The sequence below is a fragment of the Onychostoma macrolepis genome, chromosome 03 (assembly GCF_012432095.1).
Source record: "Onychostoma macrolepis isolate SWU-2019 chromosome 03, ASM1243209v1, whole genome shotgun sequence".
In the NCBI taxonomy this organism is placed as follows: Eukaryota; Metazoa; Chordata; class Actinopteri; order Cypriniformes; family Cyprinidae; genus Onychostoma; species Onychostoma macrolepis.
The window spans coordinates 12,136,726-12,159,003 of NC_081157.1; the positions used below are offsets into that span (position 1 = coordinate 12,136,726).

Here is a 22,278-nt window from a genome sequence, read left to right on the forward strand (position 1 = left end):
GTTATACGCTGAAAATGTGAGTTCTCTGATAAACATATCTATTTATAGGAAGTGGAAAATTCATAAAAAATTAGCATTCATAAAAATCACCTAACATTACAGATTGTAAGTGAAAGTGTTATTTGTGGTGATGTCTACGAGTGCAAAACTTTCTCTCTCTGATAAACATGTCTATAGGAAAGTGGAAAAGTTTTGGATTCATAAAAATCACCTAAAATTACAGAATGAAAGTGAAAGTGTTTTGTGTTATTTGTGGTGATGTCTATGAGTGCAAAACTTTCTCTCTCTGATAAACATGTCTATAGGAAAGTGGAAAAGTTTTGGATTCATAAAAATCACCTAAAATTACAGAATGAAAGTGAAAGTGTTTTGTGTTATTTGTGGTGATGTCTCAACTGATTTTAATTAAGTGAACATTTGTGCTTTTTGATATTTCTGCTTAACGTTATTAATACTTTTATTTTTGCTCATGTGAATTAGTTCCTAGACTATATTTTCTGATTGTTGAAGAGACTGATAGAAAAAGTTAGGAAAAGCTCCTGAAGTGTATATAACTGGAATGAAATGTAGAGGAAATTTTGCCATGATCTCTAGTCTTGTGTAGCCAGACCTTCAGGCTGATGGCTGAAGGTCTGGGAACTTTGACCGCTTTGAATGGCCAAGGCCCGCCCAAGAGGCCATATGACTGATAAAAAGCAACCAATCACGTTTAGTTTTGTTCCTCGTCATGTTTAGGGGCGTGGAAATGTCGCCACAATAACAGTTGTGAGTAAATAACAGAAAGAGAGTGTAAAACTCTCAGACATATTTTAAAGATTCTATGCCGCGAACTAGGGGTGACCCCGGATAATCGACGATTCGATGCTTCGATAGGAGGAGCCTGATTCGACTACCAATCCCACAGTCGAATATTCGCAGAGGTGTTTTTTGAGATTTTGCCTATATGGGGGTGCTCAATGTCTGATTTCACATAGAACTACCAGTTTTCTCCCAATAATATACAGCCTATTAAGTTAATGCTGTAAATAAGAATCTGAAAAGAAAGACGCTTTAAATAAATATTTTAACGTGCGTGAATAAATCCAACCACCCCTATAGATTTAAGTTTCACTTTCCATAATCCGTGACCGACAGAGCAGCATCTTGGCGGCAAGGATTTAAATCTTTAACAAGACTCAAACTGACACAGGCATTTCAACCGGTTTATAAATATTGTGTATATATTATTTATCTTGTATAAGATGCATTTGGTTGAGTTGCGCTGCAGTAAAACGCTTCATTGTAGTACTATGGTGATTATCTCTTTTAACAACAATACAGAATATTAATAACTATGATACATAGCATTATAATGAGAACACTATTATAATAAAACGTTGTGAATTTTTAAAGTTTAGTTGCCGTGTTTCTGCACGTTGTTGCATGAAGAACGCGTCCACAAAAGGAGTTCAACACACGTTCACTTTTGCATTCGGGGCATTTTGTGCAGACAGCCTATAATAAGCCGTAATATTAACGTTATGTGGTATAAATTACGAAGCATATTATATATGAGACAAATGATGAGTAAAAACCTGCTATCAAATGCTTATTCTACTGGTTATCTTCAGCACGCGCAGCTCAAAACAGAAATGCAGAACATTAATTACTACTGTCATATACATAACGTAATAATGAGAGCACTATTGTAAAATAATGTTGTGAATTCTTCGGGTTTTGCTGACGTTAAATGTTAACAATCTTTTAATCAAAACATAAAACATTATTTACCCCGTTTGTATCTGCGAGGCGTCCGTTACACATTTTCCCTGTGTGTTAACGTCAGTAATTATGACTGTTGAATGTCTGACTTGACTCTTGGTAATGTATTTTGACCCCGCCACCAAATGATTAGACTATCAGCAAGATTCAAAAATTCCGATTCGACTTTGTAAATCCTTAGTCGGGGACACCCCAACCGCGAACTTTACATTTTTCACATACTTTTGAAAATTCAGCGTTTAGTTGATCCTGACAAGCGCTCGTTGTCAGTTGTGAACGCGTCGGCTTTCTTCTTTCGTGAGGGGGTTTGGCGCCAAACATTCAGCCCCGACAAAACGATGCAAAACATTTTTTAAACGGAAAATGTGGTGCATTGAACACTCTGTTCTGATGACGCAAGAGTTGCAACTATGGCAGCTGAAAAGGCCATTCTTTGTGTTCTTTCTGAAGAATTTTCAGATCCTGATGAAATCGGTATAAATACGTGTTTAATACTGCAAAATATGCTTGATGTTACAGTCACTGCCCTTGCCATCCAGAATAAAAGAGAACATCCCAATCGAGTGAAGGAATTTGTGAAAACTGTGGTTCCTAATTATTGTGATCCAATATTTGCCTCGCATTTCAGAATGACAAAACATTTCAGGTGAAGGATAATCCACTTCTTACCTCCTAGACTATGTTATTATCTAATGACCTTATTATATTTATTGTAAGTATTAGGCTTATATTATTGCTGATCACTGTTTTTGTGCGATGATATTGTAATATTAACCATTATATAGGCTAATCAGAGAAGTATAGAATAGATTATGAAAGTGTCACTCCACAATACAATAGCAAAATATATAAATATGTATAGTACTTTTATGTTACATTAATCAGTGTCTAGCACACCTTCCTAATGAAAGGATATGGACCAGAAGACATTGCAATTACTACATGATATTTAGATAGACTTAGGGTGTATTCACACCTGTCTTGTTTGGTTCAATTGAATCAAACTCAAGTTCGTTCCCCCCTTTGGTGCGGATCTTTTGTGTGAATACAGCAATCGCACTCGGGTGCGGACCAAACAACCGCACCGAGACCCAGCTGAAGAGGTGGTCTTGGTCCGCTTCCAAACGAACTCTGGTACGGTTTGTTTAAGGTGTGAATGACCTGACCTCGATCCGACCCAATTGCAGAAATCATGCTCATAAACACACAGCTTGCACATGTAGTGCTGTTTTTTGCCTTTCAATCACTTGTTTTTAAACCACAATGCTTAAAAATGCATGCAAATGATGAGTTTTCGTTCCATTGCACACACAGCAACGTGACGTGAGTACACTAAATAGGCTAAAACTTGCCACAAAAGTTATCATGTATATGTTGGGGGAAACGGTAAGGAGATATTTGAATGATTTATTAATAAAGTAGTGTTTTCTGAGTCAGTGTCGCAAAGATGAAATTGATGGTCCTGACTCACCATCTCATCATTAGATGCGCCTTTAGAAATAAATGCATCTTTACGGATTACATAAAGAGTTTTTGTTTTGGATTTGAATTATTTCGTTTTGTAGTCATTTAAAGCTTTCTATAGATATATTCACCATGTCTGTAAGGAAAATATTCGCTGATTTTTGGTGCATTTTTGTGAAGCGCCCCTGTTCAAGACCGACGCACAATGTTTTGTTGATATTGTGAGTGCACACAAATAAAAATAGACCCTTTACAGTTCCGAACGATGTATTATTTTTACCTTTTATGAGCAAAAATTACGACGTATTTAATTTGTTTCCACTGATGTCCTGAAGTGCGCTTCAGCTTCCACTCTCCACACAAACGACTGGATATGTGCCTAATAACGCACATTTATCTAGGTTAAATGTTTAAACTAACATTGTTATATGCTTAAAGTAAAAGGATAAAAATTGCACTAAGAAAAATCTCCATGATTAACCTGTTTTGCACTTCCTGTTTTCCCTGCTTGAGAATTTCTGTCCAATGAATGGATGACCTTAGCACATGTATGGTTTTGCTTACAATTTCTGGTTCACTTGCAAAAAGGGCAGTGTGAAAGCAAACCACACCAAACAAAAAAATAAAAAAATAAATAATAAATCAACGTTGTATTTGGTCCAGACCAAAGCAAGTTAACTAGCAGACTTTCCTGGTGTGAATATACTCTTAAAGAAGTTCCAGATCTATACTTGTTCTCTTATTATTTCAGTTATTTTGCCTTTATTGTAAATAAACATGTGCAAACAATATACTTGCTCTTGTGAATTTATTTTGATATTAACTACATTTACTTACAAATTCCCACTGTATATAGCAGTATGTGCATCAGTGGGTATACAAGGTAAGGTAAGGTAAGGTAAACTTTATTGTCCCACATGTGGGAAATTTGTCTTGTTCCATCACCCATGCTGCAGTCAGCTCACAATTTACACACAATCAACAAACACAAAAAATAAAAATGAACAATAACAGCAGAAAAAACACTGCGATAAATAAACAAATAGATAAATAAATAAACCTAATACTATATAAGGAGAGAGAGAGAGAGCTAAAAAGCTTAATTACAGTTCAACAGCCATAGCAAGATTTGTGCCAGCTTATTTACAGCATCATAGGGATGTCTTACTTTTTCAATACCTTGTATTTTCTTTCTCATTTTTATGTAAAGCATTTAATTACCATTGTGTATGAAATTTGGTATACAAATAAACTTGCCTTGCAATGAAGCTAAAAATATAAACAACTACATCATCATGTTGATATGCTATATTGTTACTATAAAACTCTTAACGACAAACATGTCTTCTAATACTGTATCTTCAATTGTTGCGTATACCGAGCTGCAGCGGACAGATTTGTAAACGACTTTACTTGGACCCATTGTTTGTGCAAGCTGTCTCTTTAATACCGCATGGTTTATATACATGTTGCTGCTGATTGGGCTGACATTTTTGACACACCCACCAAACGTATCTCAAACCCTTGGACACCGTTGCACAACATTTCCAGGAAACATGTAGTTCAACCCCGAAACCATAGCAAAACGTTGTGCTTGAGCTTGAACGTGCCCCTGAAGTGTTTCCAGCTAAGTGTGCCATATGCATCAGATGTTCAGTCAATGGTCTGTGGGCGTGACAATGTCTGAGGCTGAGACTAATTGACCTATCGGCAAGCCCCGCCCTCCTTAGTTACTGTTGCTCCCTCGGACAAACAAATTGAGTTGCTCACTGTCATACAATGACAGCTGCAATGAAAATCTTGTCCCACAATGTTTTTGCACATTTTAGACACAGAAGGCCACCAAATGGGAATTAAATATTCCATGGAGGGATTTATAAAATATTTTAAAATAAATATGGTGGGTAACTCGAAGCGAGGGTTTACAGATCACAATGTAAGCGGGAGAAGTCTCATATTACGGTCGGTCAACACGATCGCGGATGACAACATGCAGGATCAACACTGTTCATGTATCGCAGAGTATGATTAAATTAATGCACATTTAACCAGTTTAATATGGAGAGGCACTGAAATGTAGACCTTCGTTTATGTATTTTTGGCCTACACTGTACAAGACGCGAGAACAGTCTGCTATTTAGGTTTATACATTGGCTAAAACTAGCTAACGTTAAAGTTAGTGAGTCTATGCTAGAGATACCTTGCTAAAGCACAAGATAACATTAATGTTCTGCTTGAGCAGATGAAAACTGTAACTTGTGTATGACAACCAGAAAATGAAAGTTTTTGTCTTCATTTGTATTAGGGTTGAATACTTAAGGGACATTTTGCTCTGTTTTGTTTGGATTCAGGAAATGTAATAAAATAAATTATATTGCCCATCCTCTCAGGATATCTGGAATCAGTGTTACAAGTACCCCAGGCACATAGTTTTTCCATTTCTTAAGCATAAACCCCATAAAACCGATGAGCGCTTCGGATCTTCTAATGTTTCTCTATGGCGCTGAAACCTAAAGATGTCCGAGTTCCGCTTCCCGTGCAACTGATACTCGACTGCCATTGACTAGTCTGTGTTTGAGGGGAGGGGCTTACCGATAGGTCAACTGCTCTCTAGACCAGCATCAAGATGAGTCACAAACAACACAGAACATTTTCACTTTCTTTCTGTAATGTTAGGTGATTTTTCTGAATGCAAAACTATTCCACTTCCTATAAATAGATATGTTTATCAGAGAACTCACATTTTCAGCATATAACTGAACTGATGACACAGAGAGGGAAGCCTTCTATATGCAGGTTTGTCTTTATGACTTAAAAACATTTTGTTTTTCAATTATAATTAGCTACATATAAAACAGTAGACGTTGATGCAATGTCCCCATTTAGAGAAATGAGCGAACATCTGTGTATGTGTGGATTTTCTAATTGTGTATGCCATGTTTAGTGAACAGTTTATTTATGAATCTTAGAGCAGGGTTCACTGATGATTTATCTTAAACGTAAGCTTAAACAAAGTTTAGATTTACTTGTTAATGCACCATACTTAACACCTTGTTTAAAACTCGGGCTTACATTTAGACCATTTTTTGATGTTGTAGTAAACCTAGGTAATCTTAACTGGGTCATTCCGTGACCCAAATTTCAAAAACTTATCCTGTTTTCTTGAGGCCTCTCAGGAATTTCGGCTCCTCATGTTTTGATGTTCTGATCGAATCTTAAATTTGTCTGACTCGTTCTGATCCTACAGAATCTTCATTTTTAAGGTCCTGTATGGTTTACTTCTAAAGATGTTGAGATTTTGTTGTAGCTCCATGTCCAAAATTAGTATCCTACCCGTTTTCAATGGTCAAAAACCAAATGTGGTTTTGTTTGTCTAGTCATCACTTTTGATAATGCAAATATGCAAATAATAACAGCAACCCAGTGTTTAGGAATGTACAGTGTGACACGTCAGATTATTAATGACCAGGTTTCATTTTTAACTCTAGGTAAAGTATGAACAGTGTGAAACATAAAATAAGATTACCCAGGATCTCATTTACCTGGGGTTTAGAATTGGCCAGTGTTAATTATTTCAAGTATTAGTGACCTTAAATATTTGGGGTACTATCAGTGATTCTGCCAAATATGCCCTTTAGCAGTAGATACTGTTTGATCTATGACTATGCTTCACATTTTATAACAATAAAAAAGAAAAGTAAATGCTAATAATTAACCCAGGTGAGGCAAATCTTGGTTTATTGAAGTGAATGCAATGTGTGGTGAAAGCAACCACTTTTCCCTATGAAGCGTGGGATTTGTTTCAGACCTGTTACAATACTGCATGTTTGAACTTTTGGTAACTTCAATAGCTGAATATTCCTGAAACTGATTTAAATGTAGAATCTTATGAATAGCCCAGGTGAAAAAAAAGTACACTTCCATAATGTACTTAAAGTACTCTATTTTCGCGCACTAATTTTGTATTTCATATACTAAAAATTATTCTTTAGTACTTTTTAACTGCACACTATGAATCATTAGTTAAGCATTAGTAAATAGTCAATTCATCCTTTATAAAGCATCGTCCCAACATTAATAGTCATTAGTAAGCAGTTTATAAATACAGCTATAAATATTTTGTTCTTGAGCATATCTATAATGTTTAATAATTGTATTTTCATACTTTATTAATGATCAATTTATCATTTCTAAATTATTGTTATTTACAAACCAGTTATTTAGAAGTTGTCAGTGGTTCATAAGATCATTTATAAAGTGCAAGTAAATGATCAATAAACTATTTAAATGTACATTTATAAATCTTATTATTTAGACATATGATAGTAGTTCCTCAGTGTGTTAATAAATGCTTTATTAAAAAACATATTCCTGCTGTAATTCATGATTAAGCTAGGGAGTTATAAAAGATTTAGTAGTTGCCAGCCATCTATTTTTGTGAGCTCATCTAAAGTGAGGACTATTTATACCTTATAAAGCATTTACAAAGGAGTTTAAAGGCTCATTTATCTCCCAAACATAAAATTTAAACAAACACAACACAGAGGGATACAAAACAGAAATATTTTTTCAAGATGCAAAAATGAAACTGTACAACTGTAAACTTGATAAATGAAAAATAAATATAAAAATTCAAGGGTACAGTTGTACAGTTTCATTTTTTTTTTTGCATCTTGAAATAAATATTTCTGTATCCCTCTGTGTTGTTTATTTATTTTTTCTGTTAGGAAGATAACTTTAGAATATAGCCTTTAAATCTCCTTTGTAATAGATATGCTTATAAATCAAGAAAAAAGCATTTATAACTGTATTTATAAACTGCTTACTAATGACTATTAATGTTGGGACAATGCTTTATAAAGGATGAACTGACTATTTACGAATGCTTAACTAATGATTCATAGCGTGCAGTTATTATAAAGTGTTATCGAGAAACTTAAGATCATCTATGTGTACTCAACTGTGCTATTTTGGAACGCCCTGAATATGAACTAAAATGCACTTTTTTTCTATTAAGTACAAAATTAATGCGCGAAAATAGAGCACTTTAAGTACATTATGGAAGTACACTTGTTTTTGACCTGGAAGACTACAGAGAGCAAGGTAATGTGCCTCAAATTGACCATTTCAGTGCATTTTTAGCACTCAGACATTTATGTTCTATGCAGTTGTTTTGATAGAGGGGAAACTAAATACAATTCTAATTTCAACATTTATTTATTCTTCAGACATTGTTCTTTAAATAAAATAAGTATTGGCTGTATTCAAAGCAGGGCTCTGAACCGGTTCAAAGAACGAAAACGAAAACCGTAAACGAACGAAATTTTGACAGGAACAGGACCAGAAACAGAAACTAAATACAATTTTATAGTTCCGAACAGAATTGAAAATTTGAAATGGCCATTAACTGGATAATAATGTTATTTTATCGTTCCATTTAATATTAGAAATTTGCTGTCAACCAATCACAAATTCAAGTAGTACGGCCTATGCAAATGTGACGTTGACACTTCCATCGAGTGAAATGCCCGCGCTCAGCTATGGACTCCTCATAGGTAAACACTTTTTTTTTTTTGGCTCGAGCAAGACACTGTATGACATTCAAGTTACATGATTTAACTGATTTTTATGTAGAAAGGGCGACACAGCGCACCGCATTAAAAGAAATTAACATTCATGTTTTCATAACCGCTGACCAAATTCAAAGCTGAAACTAAAATTAAATGTAATGAGACTGGAGCCGCCTGGCAGAAGCTCCTTATTGACGCAAATTTGCATCTGTTGTGAAGTGAATTTCACGCATGAACGAAGAGAGTAAACTCAAAATGTTCAAGCGTCCAACTACACGCGAATAGCGCGATTTATTCGCACAAGTCGCGTCTGGTGTGAATGCACAGTAACAGGGATGACATGAAATCAGGGAACACCAATAAAATGATTTATATTTTATAGAAAAAATTATAATTATGCCAAAAACATTGCTTAACAATGAGACTGTATTTAGAACAATATACAAATGTGATTTTTATATCATTTTGCATTTACTGAAGCATGATTTGTTCACGTTTTTGTAGCTGCACAAACCAATGGCTCTCTAACCCACAAAAATGGAGGAGCTGATCACTATATAAATCCGCTCAGAGCGCCATTTCATCAGGATCTTTCTCCTTTAGCGACAATATCATCTCTTAGCTGACTCTTCTATCAATTAGCCGGAAAAGAAGAAGAAGGAAGAAGCTCAGCTGCTTGTCGCTGTAGAAGGAGCCACAGCAGATAAAGACCTGTGGCCATCCAGCACCTTAGAAAAGAGTAATTTCTGAGCAAATTTCCTGCGACATTGTTGCAAATGTCACGCCCCAAGTGTGTCTCCCCGCATGATGCAGGCAGGCAGAGCGAGTGTGTTGCCTGTCTGGGCAGCACCCATGCAGAGGCTGTGCTCACTGAGATGTCACGCTCTCACTGTGAGAGTATGAGTCTCACCCTTCTCTGCTCGTGGATTGCCTTCTTTAATGAAGGCGGTTCTCCCCGCTCTGCTCTCCGATTTCCTTTGTCTCCTAAGAGAAAGAAACAGCGGAGGCAGCGGGGCTCTGACATCTCTGACGGCTACATGTCAAAAGTGCTCTGCACTTTGCAGAGGTGGACAAAGTACACAACTCCATTACTTGAGTGAAAGTACAGATACTGCTGGTCAAATATTACTCCATTACAAGTTAAAGTTGTAAAGACAGACTTTTACTTAAGTGATAGTACAGAAATACTTGCTTTTTAATAGTGTTCAAAACCAGCTGGGAAATCACTTCACGTAAGAGTGATTACTGATAGGCTGTCTAAAAAAAAGTTCACATTTTAAAGAAGAAGAAAAAAAAAACTCACTGACTTTCAAAGCTGCTACATAGTAACGGCTTTCTGCTTTAAGGACCTTGATAGAAAAGTAGTGGAGTGAAAAGTAGGAAAGTTGTCTTTCGAATCTAGTGAAGTTAAAGTCATTAGTTTCCAAAAAAAAAAGTGCTTAAGTAAAGTACAGGGCCCAGTTGCATAAGGGAAAAACTTAAGGTGCTTTAAGTATGACACTTAAGGCATGATTTCCCTTATCTAAGGGAATGACTTGAGGGTGTTGCATACAATCCCTTAAACCATTCCCTTAGTTAAGGGAAACCGTTAAGTATTTCACAACAGCGACCCAGGTTTTGCCGTTAAAAAAATCTACTGTTGCCATGGACACGTTATTTGTTAATGCAGATAGCGGTGTAAGTTTTCACAGAAAAACATAACATTTTCAGGGACTAATGTGAATAAATCTATATTTAAATACAAAAGGACAAGATAGTCATTTTATTCGTATCCAAAACGAGGTGATGTGAACATTATGAAGCGCTAAACACTTTATTAAACACTATTTTTCATTCATACTCGACGCCGGAGGGCGCTGAAAGTCCAATCTGGACTCAAAGATGTATGTTATGATGGAATACAGCAGCGATCGCTGCAGCTAAGCTAAAAGCAGAAATGTAAACACAATAAACACACGATTGCGAACATATATTTTGTATGTGTGTTTTTCAAGTCATCTCCCAGGTAATATGTAGGAAAATACAGGAATAAAATATTATAGAATATATATATATATATATATATATGTGTTCTCGCATGACGCGTTCACGTTTGAGCTATTAGCTGTATGTAATTTGATAAATGTGAATAAATGCCTAAATAAAAATCTGTTAAAGCGGCCGATTGTAGAAGACTTTAGGATTGAATCTGCTCGCTGTGTAACACTTAAGGTGACATTTTCCATACCTTAAGGTATACTTAGGAAAATGACAGTTAAGGGGCTTTATGCAACACTTAATGGGCTTTAAGGGACACTTAAGAGAAATTCTAAGGGTTTATGACGTTTCACCTAAAGAAACCCTTAAGAGTCATTTAAGGTATATTTTATGCAACGCCCTTAATTGTAAGGGAAACTTAAGGGCGATCTTAAGGGAAAATTACACTTAAGGTGCTTTATGCAACCGAGCCCAGATACTTAAAAAGTTTGCTTAAATACCGTACTCAACTAAATGTACTTAGTTAGTCCGCTTTTGCCACTTTGTTTAGAGCTCAAGTTATCACCCTTCTAGTGCTCCCTGCTGCAGATGGTGAGCAGGGTCCCAATCCCTCTTGCCCTATTCGGGTCCTTAGAATGTATGTTGAGCACTCTGGTCTGTTCAGACACTCAGAGCAGCTCTTTGTATGCTACGAAGCAGAGACCACGCTGATCTCGCTGGATAGTGAATGGTATAGCCTTGGCTTACGCCTCAGTAGGTTTGCAATGCCCTATAGGTGTGAGGGCCCACTCCACCAGAGGAATGGCTTCCTCCTGAGAGTGGTCCAGCAGGATTTCTATTGGTGAAATCTGTGCGGCCGCTGGCTGGTTGTTGCCGTCTACCTTTACCAACTTCTATAACTTTGATGTCCCTGCTTATGCTTATAGGAGCCCTCAGTACGGGTGCTCTGAGGCTGGGCTCGCAGAGCAGTCTTCATCCTGCACTTGCTTATAGCACGGCGCTATTGGATGCATTCCCTATAGCATTAAGTGACACAAAGGAAGAGACCGTTCAATAGGGAACGATCTGGTTACTAACGTAACTTCAGTTCCCTGAGATAAGGGAATGAACATTGTGTAAGTTGCAGTGCTATAAAGCTGCATGTGGTCAGTCATAAGATTCTGATGAAATGCCGCTTTGAGCCAACTTAAATAGCAATTGGCTCATCCCCTTTTGGTGGGTTACAGCACCATTGGTTTGTTCAACTACACAAAAGTGAACAAATCAGGCTTCAGTAACAGGAGTCTCACCATAGTGTCAAGCGACGCAACTCTCGTTCGCTCTCAGGGAACCAAGGTTGCGCTTTCCTTATAGTTATTTTTATAGTTAACAGCTCCCTAGTTCAGTAGTAGGTCTAGGAGTTGGCCATTTCTAGAGCTGTATTATTGCCCAGTGTATTTAACTTTGGCTCCCTAAAATGCATATAATGCACTGTAAAAACTTCGAGGAACTATTCCTGTTTTTTTTTAATTCTGTTTTGAGCAACAAAACAGGGCAAGAATGGCAACTTTGTGAGAGTTACAATAGAGATGCATATTAAACGGTAAGGACATCTGAAAAAAAATTAACTACATATCTCATTTATGTATTTATTTTTCATCAGGGAAAATAAAGGACATTGGAACAGCAAGAATCAGTTCAGATTAACACCTTAAAAATGAATAATATATTCCACAAACTCCATGTTGAAGGCAAGCACCTCAATAAACTCGGAGCTGCAGATGTTCTTCAGATAACTGAACATTCATTACAGTCCCATGAGTTTTATTCTGAAGAGGAGCTGATTCAGACTTTCATACAAAAACTACTGATGATGAACTACAGAGCAAGATACATTAAAACTAAAGAGACCAACAAACAGGATCATACACAACAAACAGACAATGACTTATCTGAAGAAGAGACTGATATTTTTGATGATGTTATCGGAAACATCTCTCCATCAGACAAAGCATCAAGTCAGTCTGACCCTGTTCACCCAATGGATGTTCAGATGGCTGTGTTTCATTGTGCTGATGGTTTCCTGAAGCAGCTGATGGTGACTAAACTGTCCCAGTGTCAGTACGCTCTGCCTCTGCTTGTTCCTGATCCATTCACACAACAGATTGAGTTTCTTCTCTGGACATTCAGACAAATCAACAAGAGCTGGAAGATGAGAAACACCAACAATGAAATCATCAGTCAAACCCAGATGGTCTACAAGGCAGAAACTCCAATGGTGTGTTTCTTCAGGTTTGGCTCTGTGTCTTCATCCAAGTCTCAGCTGATGAACAGTCTGATCAATGAGAAACACAACACATTCTTCCACAGGAACTGCCCAGGCAGCAGCAGAACCAGAGAACTGATGGATGGAGTGGTGGAGATCGCCTGGTACTGCCCTTCTGGAACATATGATGATAAATTCACTGACTGTGTTGCGTTCTGTAATCTACACGGTGATGCAGGAAAACATGAGAAACAGCTGCAGATCCTCACTGAAATGGCCTCAGTCAATGTTGTTCTTCTACCACGACTGGACAGGAATGACAGACATGCAGCAAAGATACAAAACCTGTACAAGGACAGAAAGCCACTCATTTGTCTTTTTGATGAGAATGATTCTTCTGTAATGAAGACAAAAAAAGGGAAATTCAACATTGGTCTGAAATGCAGAAGTCAGTCAGATGTATCTGAAGAACTCAGAAAAGCTATAAATGCTTGTCTCTTAGAATCGTCTTCCACTTTCAGACTTGAAGATGTGTCCAAACACTCAGATATCAGAGTAGATGAGGAAGATGATGATGACTGCAGGAGAGGAAGAGAAGCAGCACATCAGATGATCAGTCTGCTAAAGAAGAAAGAGCTGAGAAAAATCAAAGAATCATTTCTGCCTCATCAGGGAAACTGTGGCATCAGTGGTGTCAGAAGAACAAAGAACTACATCGACCTCAAGGAGAAAAGATTGAAAAGGAATAAAATCCGTAAACAGCAGCATGAATTTGACATCAGTGATTTTATCAAGTGCTTAATTGAACAAATGTGCTCATATGATAAACTTGAGAAGATGTTTTTCCTCAAATGGCTCAGAATTCTCCTGGATGAACATACATCAGCTGATATTTCTGCTCTACACCACAAGTATCATGAAAAGTGGTCAACAGTCTTACAACTGAAAGAGAAACATGATAAGTCAGAACAACTTGAAACTGAACAAACTGAACTTGAGACAATATCTGAGGAACTTCAGGCTGCAACCTTTGGTTTGGAGCACATCATGAGGGAGATCGGTCAGATCTATGAATCATGTTCATCTGTGAAGAAGAACAAGAAAGACCTGCAGTTTGACTTCTCTTCTCTCCCGAGTCTTGCAGCAGAGATGATGATCTCTGGATTTCCACTGGAGCTGATGGATGGAGATGCTGCTCATGTTCCTGTGATCTGGATCTCTGCTGTTCTAGATCAACTCATCCAGAAACTGGGAGACCAGAGAGTCTTTGTGCTGTCAGTTTTAGGGATCCAGAGCTCTGGGAAATCCACCATGCTGAACGCCATGTTTGGTCTCCAGTTTGCCGTCAGTGCTGGCAGGTGCACCAGAGGAGCTTTCATGCAGCTGGTCAGAGTGTCAGACGAGATGAAAACACAACTGAACTTTGACTATATTCTGGTTGTTGATACTGAGGGTCTTCGTGCTCTAGAACTGGCTGGAAGATCAACAAGACATCATGACAATGAATTTGCCACATTTGTTATAGGTCTCTCAAATCTAACGCTGATCAACATTTTTGGAGAAAACACAGCTGAGATGCAGGACATTCTACAGATTGTTGTTCAGGCCTTTATGAGGATGAAGAGGGTCAGACTGAATCCCAGCTGTGTGTTCGTGCATCAGAATGTTTCAGATGTCGCAGCTAGAGAAAAAACCATGGAGGCAAGAAGACAACTGCTGGAGAAACTGGATGAGATGACAAAACTCGCTGCTAAAGAGGAAGGCTGTGATGCAGAACGTTTCAGTGATGTCATTAAATTTGATGTTCAGAATGATGTGAAGTATTTCGCTCAGCTCTGGGAGGGAAACCCACCAATGGCACCACCAAACCCAAACTACTGTGAAAACATTCAAGAACTGAAGACATTTATTAAGTCTCATGCCTTGAAGTCACATAGAATGCTGCTGAAAGACTTCAAAATTCATATTAAAGATCTCTGGGAGGCTTTACTGAATGAACAATTTGTCTTCAGCTTCAGAAACTCTCTGGAGATTTCAGTCTACAGGAAACTGGAGAATGAATACAGCAAGTGGTCCTGGAGTCTTCACAATGCCATGCTGAAAATTGAGAATAAACTACACAACAAAATAGAAAATGAAGCAATTCATGAAGTTAAGGAAACTTATCTTCAAAGAGAACTGAAGAATACAAGTGAAGAAGTGAAAAATCAATGTCAGAATTCTTTGAGAAAGACACATATGCAGAAATACTGATTCAGTGGAAAACATCCTTTGAAACCAAAATCAAAGAGCTTGAGAAAAACATTGTGAGGGAAACAAAGAAAAAAATGAATGAGATTCTTCATCAACAGGACCTTAAGAAAAAACGTGATCAGATGACACATCACGAAAACACTCTCTTTGAAAAGAGCAAAGAACTTGCCTTAAAGCTCAAAGACAAAGCAAATGATGAAGAAACACTGAAGAAAGAGTTTGATTTGTTTTGGAAAATGAACATGAAGATCATCAGTGACACTCCAGCAATCAGAGACATTGACATAATGAACATGAAAGAAATCCTCAGTGACAAGAAAAAAGATGAATACTATAGTATTTTCCAGAAATACTGTAATGGAGCAACATCAGCTGCTATTTTTGGTGAAATCATCTGTCAGAAACTTAAAGGCCCCATTGAGCAGAGTGTCTACAAGAACACCGCTAGAGAACTGACAGATGAAATGAGATCAAACTGTGAATCGCTGAATGGAAGCAGATCAAATCTGGAGAAACACATCCTGAAGAAACTGGCAGAAGAGGAGGATTTTGACAAATACATGAACTACATTAAAACTCCCAGAGATCACTTCAAGAGTTTCATCAGAGATGAAGTCAGTCGGTACATCACTGATCAGTTCAGTGTCAATGTTTTACCCAAGATGAAGGAGAACATTAGACTCCTGCAGCAGAAGATCATTGAAGCAGCTCATGAATCTACTGAACATGTTCAAGTGAAAAGAGGAGATGCTGGCTTGTGGTTGAAGAGTTTCACACAGCAGCTCTCAGATGAGCTGATCTTCTCTGAAAAAGACCTCAGTGGAGTCAAACATGATGATGTTGATGATTTCAACCTCTTAGAAGATGTGATAAGACAAGAACTTCCTGCTATAATGTCAGACATCAGCAGTAGATTCAACACAGAGACATTTCCAGTAAAGCTGGACTTTAAATTCAGACCAGATGAGCTTTTGATTGATCACCTCTGTCAGTGCTGTTGGGTTCAGTGTCCATTCTGTAAAGCCATCTGCACCAACACCATAGAAAACCATGATGGAGATCACAGTGTTGCTATCCATCGTAATATTGGATCGAATGGGTGGATTTACAGAAGAACAACAAACTTGTCTATTACTATATGCACATCAGGCGTAGCAAGTGATCGATTTTTTTATCTTAATGCCTCAAATGACAAATTTCCTTGGAGAGAATACAGAAGAGCAGGAGGAGTTTATGCAGACTGGAGCATCACCCCTGACCTCTCTGAACTGCCCTACTGGAAGTGGTTTGTGTGCAGATTCCAAGAAGATCTGGAAAAATACTACAATAAAACATTTGATGGTTGGGGTAAGATCCCAGACAACTGGAGAACATACTCAAAACATGAAGCTGTTGAGAGTTTGGAAAAATACATTTAATTAAACAGAAATGTTTCTATGATTCACAGTTTGAAATGAGTTCCTTTTTTTTCAGTTTAGTGATTCTGAAATCCACTAAATTTCAGAAAATATGTAGAGAGAGGAGTTAAGTAAAGTGACTGAAAGTAAATTAAATGTTTCAAAAGCCTGAAAATGTTCTTTATATCAGTATATGTGATTTGTCCTCTATAGACAATGTCTAATTTTGATTCCAGAATTTTTAACCAAAAAAACTAAAATGTGTATCTCTGTAATAGTTCATTTAAATAGTTTGTTTGCAACAAAGTGGTAGGTAAATGTAGTATATTGATATTTCCAGAAATAAGTGCATTTCTTTACAAAATACAGTTTTATTGAATATTAACTGTGTGGATATGAATTATTGAAGTCTCGTGTCTCTGCACATATGAATATGTTTGCTTGTGTAAATATACTTTGAGTCAAGTCACTTTAATTTCTATAGAACTTTATACAATAAATGTTATACAATACAAACAATACAATTGCTTCAGAATCAGAATCAGCATCACAGAGATAAAAAGGAGCTGCCCATTAATAAGGAGCTAACCCTTTAATGGTTTTAAAAGTAACCAGCTGGATTTTAAAATTTCTACAATTTTTAATAGTCAGCCAATGCAGTGTTATAGAGAATATATGTTGTAGTTTAGATATATTTTTAGATGGAAAAGTGCAGTCCCTTAAGGAAAAAAAAGTTTATTCTATTACTAAAATTAAAAAGCATACTTTCAGTCTACCTTTAATGTACTTCTCAGTAATACATTTTATGTATTTCTCAGAAATATACTTTGCACTTAAGTGAAATAAATTGTACTTAAGTATACTTGACTTATATTGACAGTATATTTGGCCTATACTTCTCTATACTGATCATTTGATCAAAATATACTTAAAAAGTGTACATATATTTGGCTTGTAGTTAGAGCTGGGTAGTAACTGATTACATGTAATCTGGATTACATAATCAGATTCCAAAAATTAAGTACTTGTAATTAGATTAAATTACATTTTAAAATTCTTGTAATCAGACTAGTTACTTTTTTATTGATTACATGATTACAAACTATTCACATTGTAATAAATTACTGTTAATTTACTGATTCTCCCTAATTCCTCTTTTTCTTCTTTTACATCTTTCTTTCTAAAATAGCCTACCACTTATATACATTCAGAAACTCTTTGAGTTTTGTGGACATTCACACACACTGCAAAAAATGCTTTTCTTACTTATATTTATAGTCTTGTTTCCAGCCAAAATATCTAAAAATTCTTAAATCAAGAAGGATTTTCTAGAGAAATAAAAAAATATTGTCTTGTTTTCAGAAAAAAACATGTCAAAATTAAGTGAGTTTTTGCTTGAAACAAGCAAAATAATCTGCCAATGGGGTGAGAAATATAATCTTATGTCAAACAGAAAACAAGAAAATCCTTCTTCATTCATGAATTTTTAGATATTTTGGCTGGAAACAAGACTAAAAATATAAGTAAGAAAAGCATTTTTTGCAGTGCAAAGACCAGTCACGAGTCAAAGAAAATTGACAGGTCACACAGCATTTGACAGCTGGATTTATAAATATAAAAGTGTTTTCTCTACATTTCAACACTGCATCAACTACTTATGATCACAAATATTTAATTTCAATTATCACTCAGTAAGTTATTTGACAACGTATTACCATATCTTTTAAGGGTGTAACGATTCACTCCTTTTCTTGATGCATTGATTACAAACCCTTGACGATGCATATGCATCGATCTTGAAACATGGATTTTTGGATTGTGAATCGCTGATTTCGGACAGTAATAGATATAAAATGCTAAGAATTGAATGAACCACGATTTCTATAGCGATTCAATGTTTTCAATATATACGCATTAAATTACTAGAAGCACGAATCAATGGAGATCTTGAACAGCACTGTTCGTGCACTCACATCTCTCCATCATGTGCTCCACTTACCGCGTCACAGGATTGTGCTCACGCTCCATTCACAGCTCTCACTGACACATTTTTTGAGCAGCCAATGTGTGATCTCTCCTTAGTTCTCATGGTCAGTAATGCTAAAGTAAAGTAGTTTTACTTTTCTGTAGTTTTTCAATGGCTCTCGGTCATGCGGTCGACATTACCTAAGCAATCGAAGGCTGCACTTTTATTGCATGGATGGAGCAAAAACAACATAAGTGTCTAAAGCATACACACAGTTCCAATGTATGATAAATTTGAACAATGTTATTAGACCGAATATACGAAGGAAACCACAGCATTAACAACAACCTTGAGATAAGATGGCAAGGTTTATCTGTCAATCACATGCATGAAAGTTGCGTTCGTTGCTATAGTAAACAGACATCTGGCACGTTTTCTTTCAAAATCATCATTCGCGATTAAGAGAAAAAGTTAAATATTAGCCTTTTATTTTATGAAAAAGAGATAAAGAAGTTTTTGCACTGAAAGAGAAGTGATCTTGCGGTTATAGAACTTAAGAGGATTTCATGCCAGGACAAAGGCATCCATCAATCGCTGCAGCTAAGCTGAATAAAAAGCAGAATGAACTAATAAAACGTTCAGACAATAAACACAATAATTAAATAAAGTTTATGAATAATGGAGTGCTATTTCACATATTACAGTACAGAAACTATAAAATATACTCGACAGGCCAACATGACGGAGATGACCACACAGCACTGTAGGGTAATATTTAAGTAATATAATTTAGCTCAAAGGGAATCATTTATGATTTTATAGGGAATTTGTACAGAATCACTGTTTTGCGGCTGATCACTGAGTCAGCAGGCGATTCACTGAACGAGCCGTATAACATCAACTCTGCACTGGATATTAAAATCCAAAATATAGTGAAAACACTATTAATAAGCACAGTAACAAGATCGGCAGTTTAAGACATTAACTTGTAAGCACAAAACACAAGATACTTCTCTTTTCAATATAAATAAGACTTTATTTATATAAACCTAAGACAAACTAATCTAACACATGAACACACGCATTCACACGTTGCAGAAAGAGAGAAAGTGAGGACAGGATGAGTTTAAGAGAATGAAAATGTGAAATCCCAAGTTTACAGCAATATGAGCTATTGCATAGACCTGAACAACCATCAATCACTTAATTAACCCTCGCATTGAGTTTCTCAATGAGGCTAAAATTTATATTAAATGCACCAGTTCAGTTAGAATCTGGAGGTTACTTGCGTTGCGTTGCCTCTGTGTTAAGGGATTCCCTTTTGTTGTCGTCGTTGCAGGAAAAGGGGTTTCCCAAGTTGCCGATTGGCTGGAAGTTCAGTAGACATTGAAGTGATGTCTTGGGCGTTGACTGGAGATTGGAGTTGGTCTGGTTGAAGTTTTGAGGCGGTCACAGGCTCGAGTTGAACAAGGCGTGGCGGCAAAATTTAAACTGAGAACACGAAACTCGCAACGGAAAAAAAACTAAAGTAAAAGAAAGAAAGGATATAATGAGACTAGGTGGTTTTTCTTTTCATCGTGGTGTTAAGTAGTAACTGGCCTGTAGGCCAGAGCACGCTCAAAGAGCGCTAAAAAGCAGCGTCAAAACACGCTGGCAAAAACAAGAAGAGAGAGAAGAGAGGAAGAGAAGATTTGATGGTGTCCTGAGTTTTTAAACTCGGCTTCTGGACACATCCCATCTGGTGTCTTGACCAATTAGATAGGCTATTATCTTAGCTAGGGTTGTTCTTTCCATCATAAATCAGCATGTTATCAGTCACATGGTCTGAATTTTACACACTCTTGCAAAGTATACTTTTGGATGTGATTTCTATAACCAGAATATGATACATTTGACAAAGAATCAATTGGAAGAAACGTTTCAAGCTAGAATTGTCAAACTCATACATACCAAACACGAATAACCCTTAAAGTCATTCAATAGTTATTAAAAAGACATACATAATATGTGCTTAAAACATGATAATCTAATGTGTGGGTTACATACATAATATGGGGTTATGCATAGAAATGTCCTTTTAGGATGATTTTAGGTGCATATGAAAAAGAAAGTCTCTGTGTAGTTCTATGGAGACCAAAAGACATGTTCTTTGGACAAAGGAATTTCAGTCTGGTTCTTTGTCTTCTATGTGTGGGGAAAAGTCAATCTAAAGAAACTCGTGATTTCTCTCGTGGAACACACGTGATGGCCATCTCTTTGACCATTAATCTTGATTATTTGCCCCAAATTTGATGATCTCCTTCCTGCGTTGGACTTATCAATAAGTGTTCTTTTGTCTTAATGTTGCAAGCTGTCCTGTGAAAGAGGCTTGTTGGTTAGGCTGTCTTCAGACGGGCTTGTGCTAGGATCTAATTTATGATGTTGTCCTGTTTTCTTGGGGCCTCTCTGGAATTTCGGCTTCTCATGTTTCGATGTTCTGATCAAATCTTAAATTTGTCTGATTCGTTCTGATCCTACAGCACTATGTCATGAACGTTGGTAACGTCATCAGCTACATCGGCGAAACCCTCTGCCGTCATGCCACCTGTCAAAAAACACCCTGATTGGTCTTTGGCGCGAAATGGTGAGCCTGCGCAGGTCAATGAAGAGGAGGTTCGGGTCATCTCCAAGGCCACCCTTCTAAAGTACCAGACCCAGGCTACGCAGGCCATCCTGGAGCTATTGAGTAAGTAGTCTTCACTTCACTTCGTACTTACCTGCCATTGACTGTAGACTGGAACCTTGACGTTGTGCTCTCTCCTCTCCTCTGGACTCCTGATGGAGGAGTATGGGTGGGTACAGCGATTCCTCCAGCTGAAGGAGAAGCTGCCAGGCAGTCCCGATGCGAAGTATTTGTTCTTCACCTTCACACCATACCCCTGCTAATTTTGGAGGAACACTACGAGGCTCACATACATGAGGTCCTATCAGAAGAAAGAACCAATCAAGCTTATTGGAGACAAGCATTTGAGGTGGCTTCGAACTGGGGCGAGAAAAAAACTTCCGTGAGAGACAGAATGAAGAGGTGCTTGAAAAATTGGAGGCCCTCTATGTTGTACAAATGAACACTGAAGCACAAACACATACAGACGCTAATAGACAAACAGAGACGGTGGTACAATGTACAACAAGTCAGGAGAGGATCACTGTGGACGGATAGACCTCACCGTTAAACGTACCAGACCCCTCAAGCACCCCTACCAGGAGGGGTGAATGGTCGTTCGATGCGGAAGAGAACCTTCCTGAAGAGCCTCGACCACTTACACCTACATCCACACCCGCCAGACACCAAGAGCCTCTGGAGCAGAGAACTCTCAGAAGGGGTGCCACTGAGGTGTTGGTGGAATTAGAAACAGGGAATGAGCCTGAACAAAAGATGGTTGTTGAGGACGGGGCTCGGATGGGGGCGGTTAACCCTAATGCAGAGAGACTAGAAAGAGTCTTAAATCAAAAAGAGGACCCGATCGGGATAGATGATAATGTAACCCCCCAGAAACATACTGAGAAGAAAAATAACACAGATGACAGCCCACTGATCTCAAAGCTGTCTCTCACCAGGCTCACGGCTTCACCTTTCCTCTTTTCTGAAGACTCAGAGGAGTCCCT

At 37.4% G+C, this 22,278-nt stretch overlaps 1 protein-coding gene across 1 annotated transcript; it reads left to right on the forward strand.

The window, feature by feature from the left end:
• Nucleotides 1-5,834: 5,834 nt before the first annotated feature.
• Nucleotides 5,835-16,971, forward strand: LOC131537079 (interferon-induced very large GTPase 1-like). Its single transcript, XM_058770330.1, is given in 5 exon segments — nt 5,835-6,021; nt 12,415-13,684; nt 13,687-13,762; nt 13,764-15,214; nt 15,217-16,971. Coding segments are annotated over 4 exon segments (4,215 nt in total). The 5' UTR covers nt 5,835-6,021; nt 12,415-12,468; the 3' UTR covers nt 16,689-16,971.
• The last annotated feature ends 5,307 nt before the right edge of the window (nt 16,972-22,278 follow it).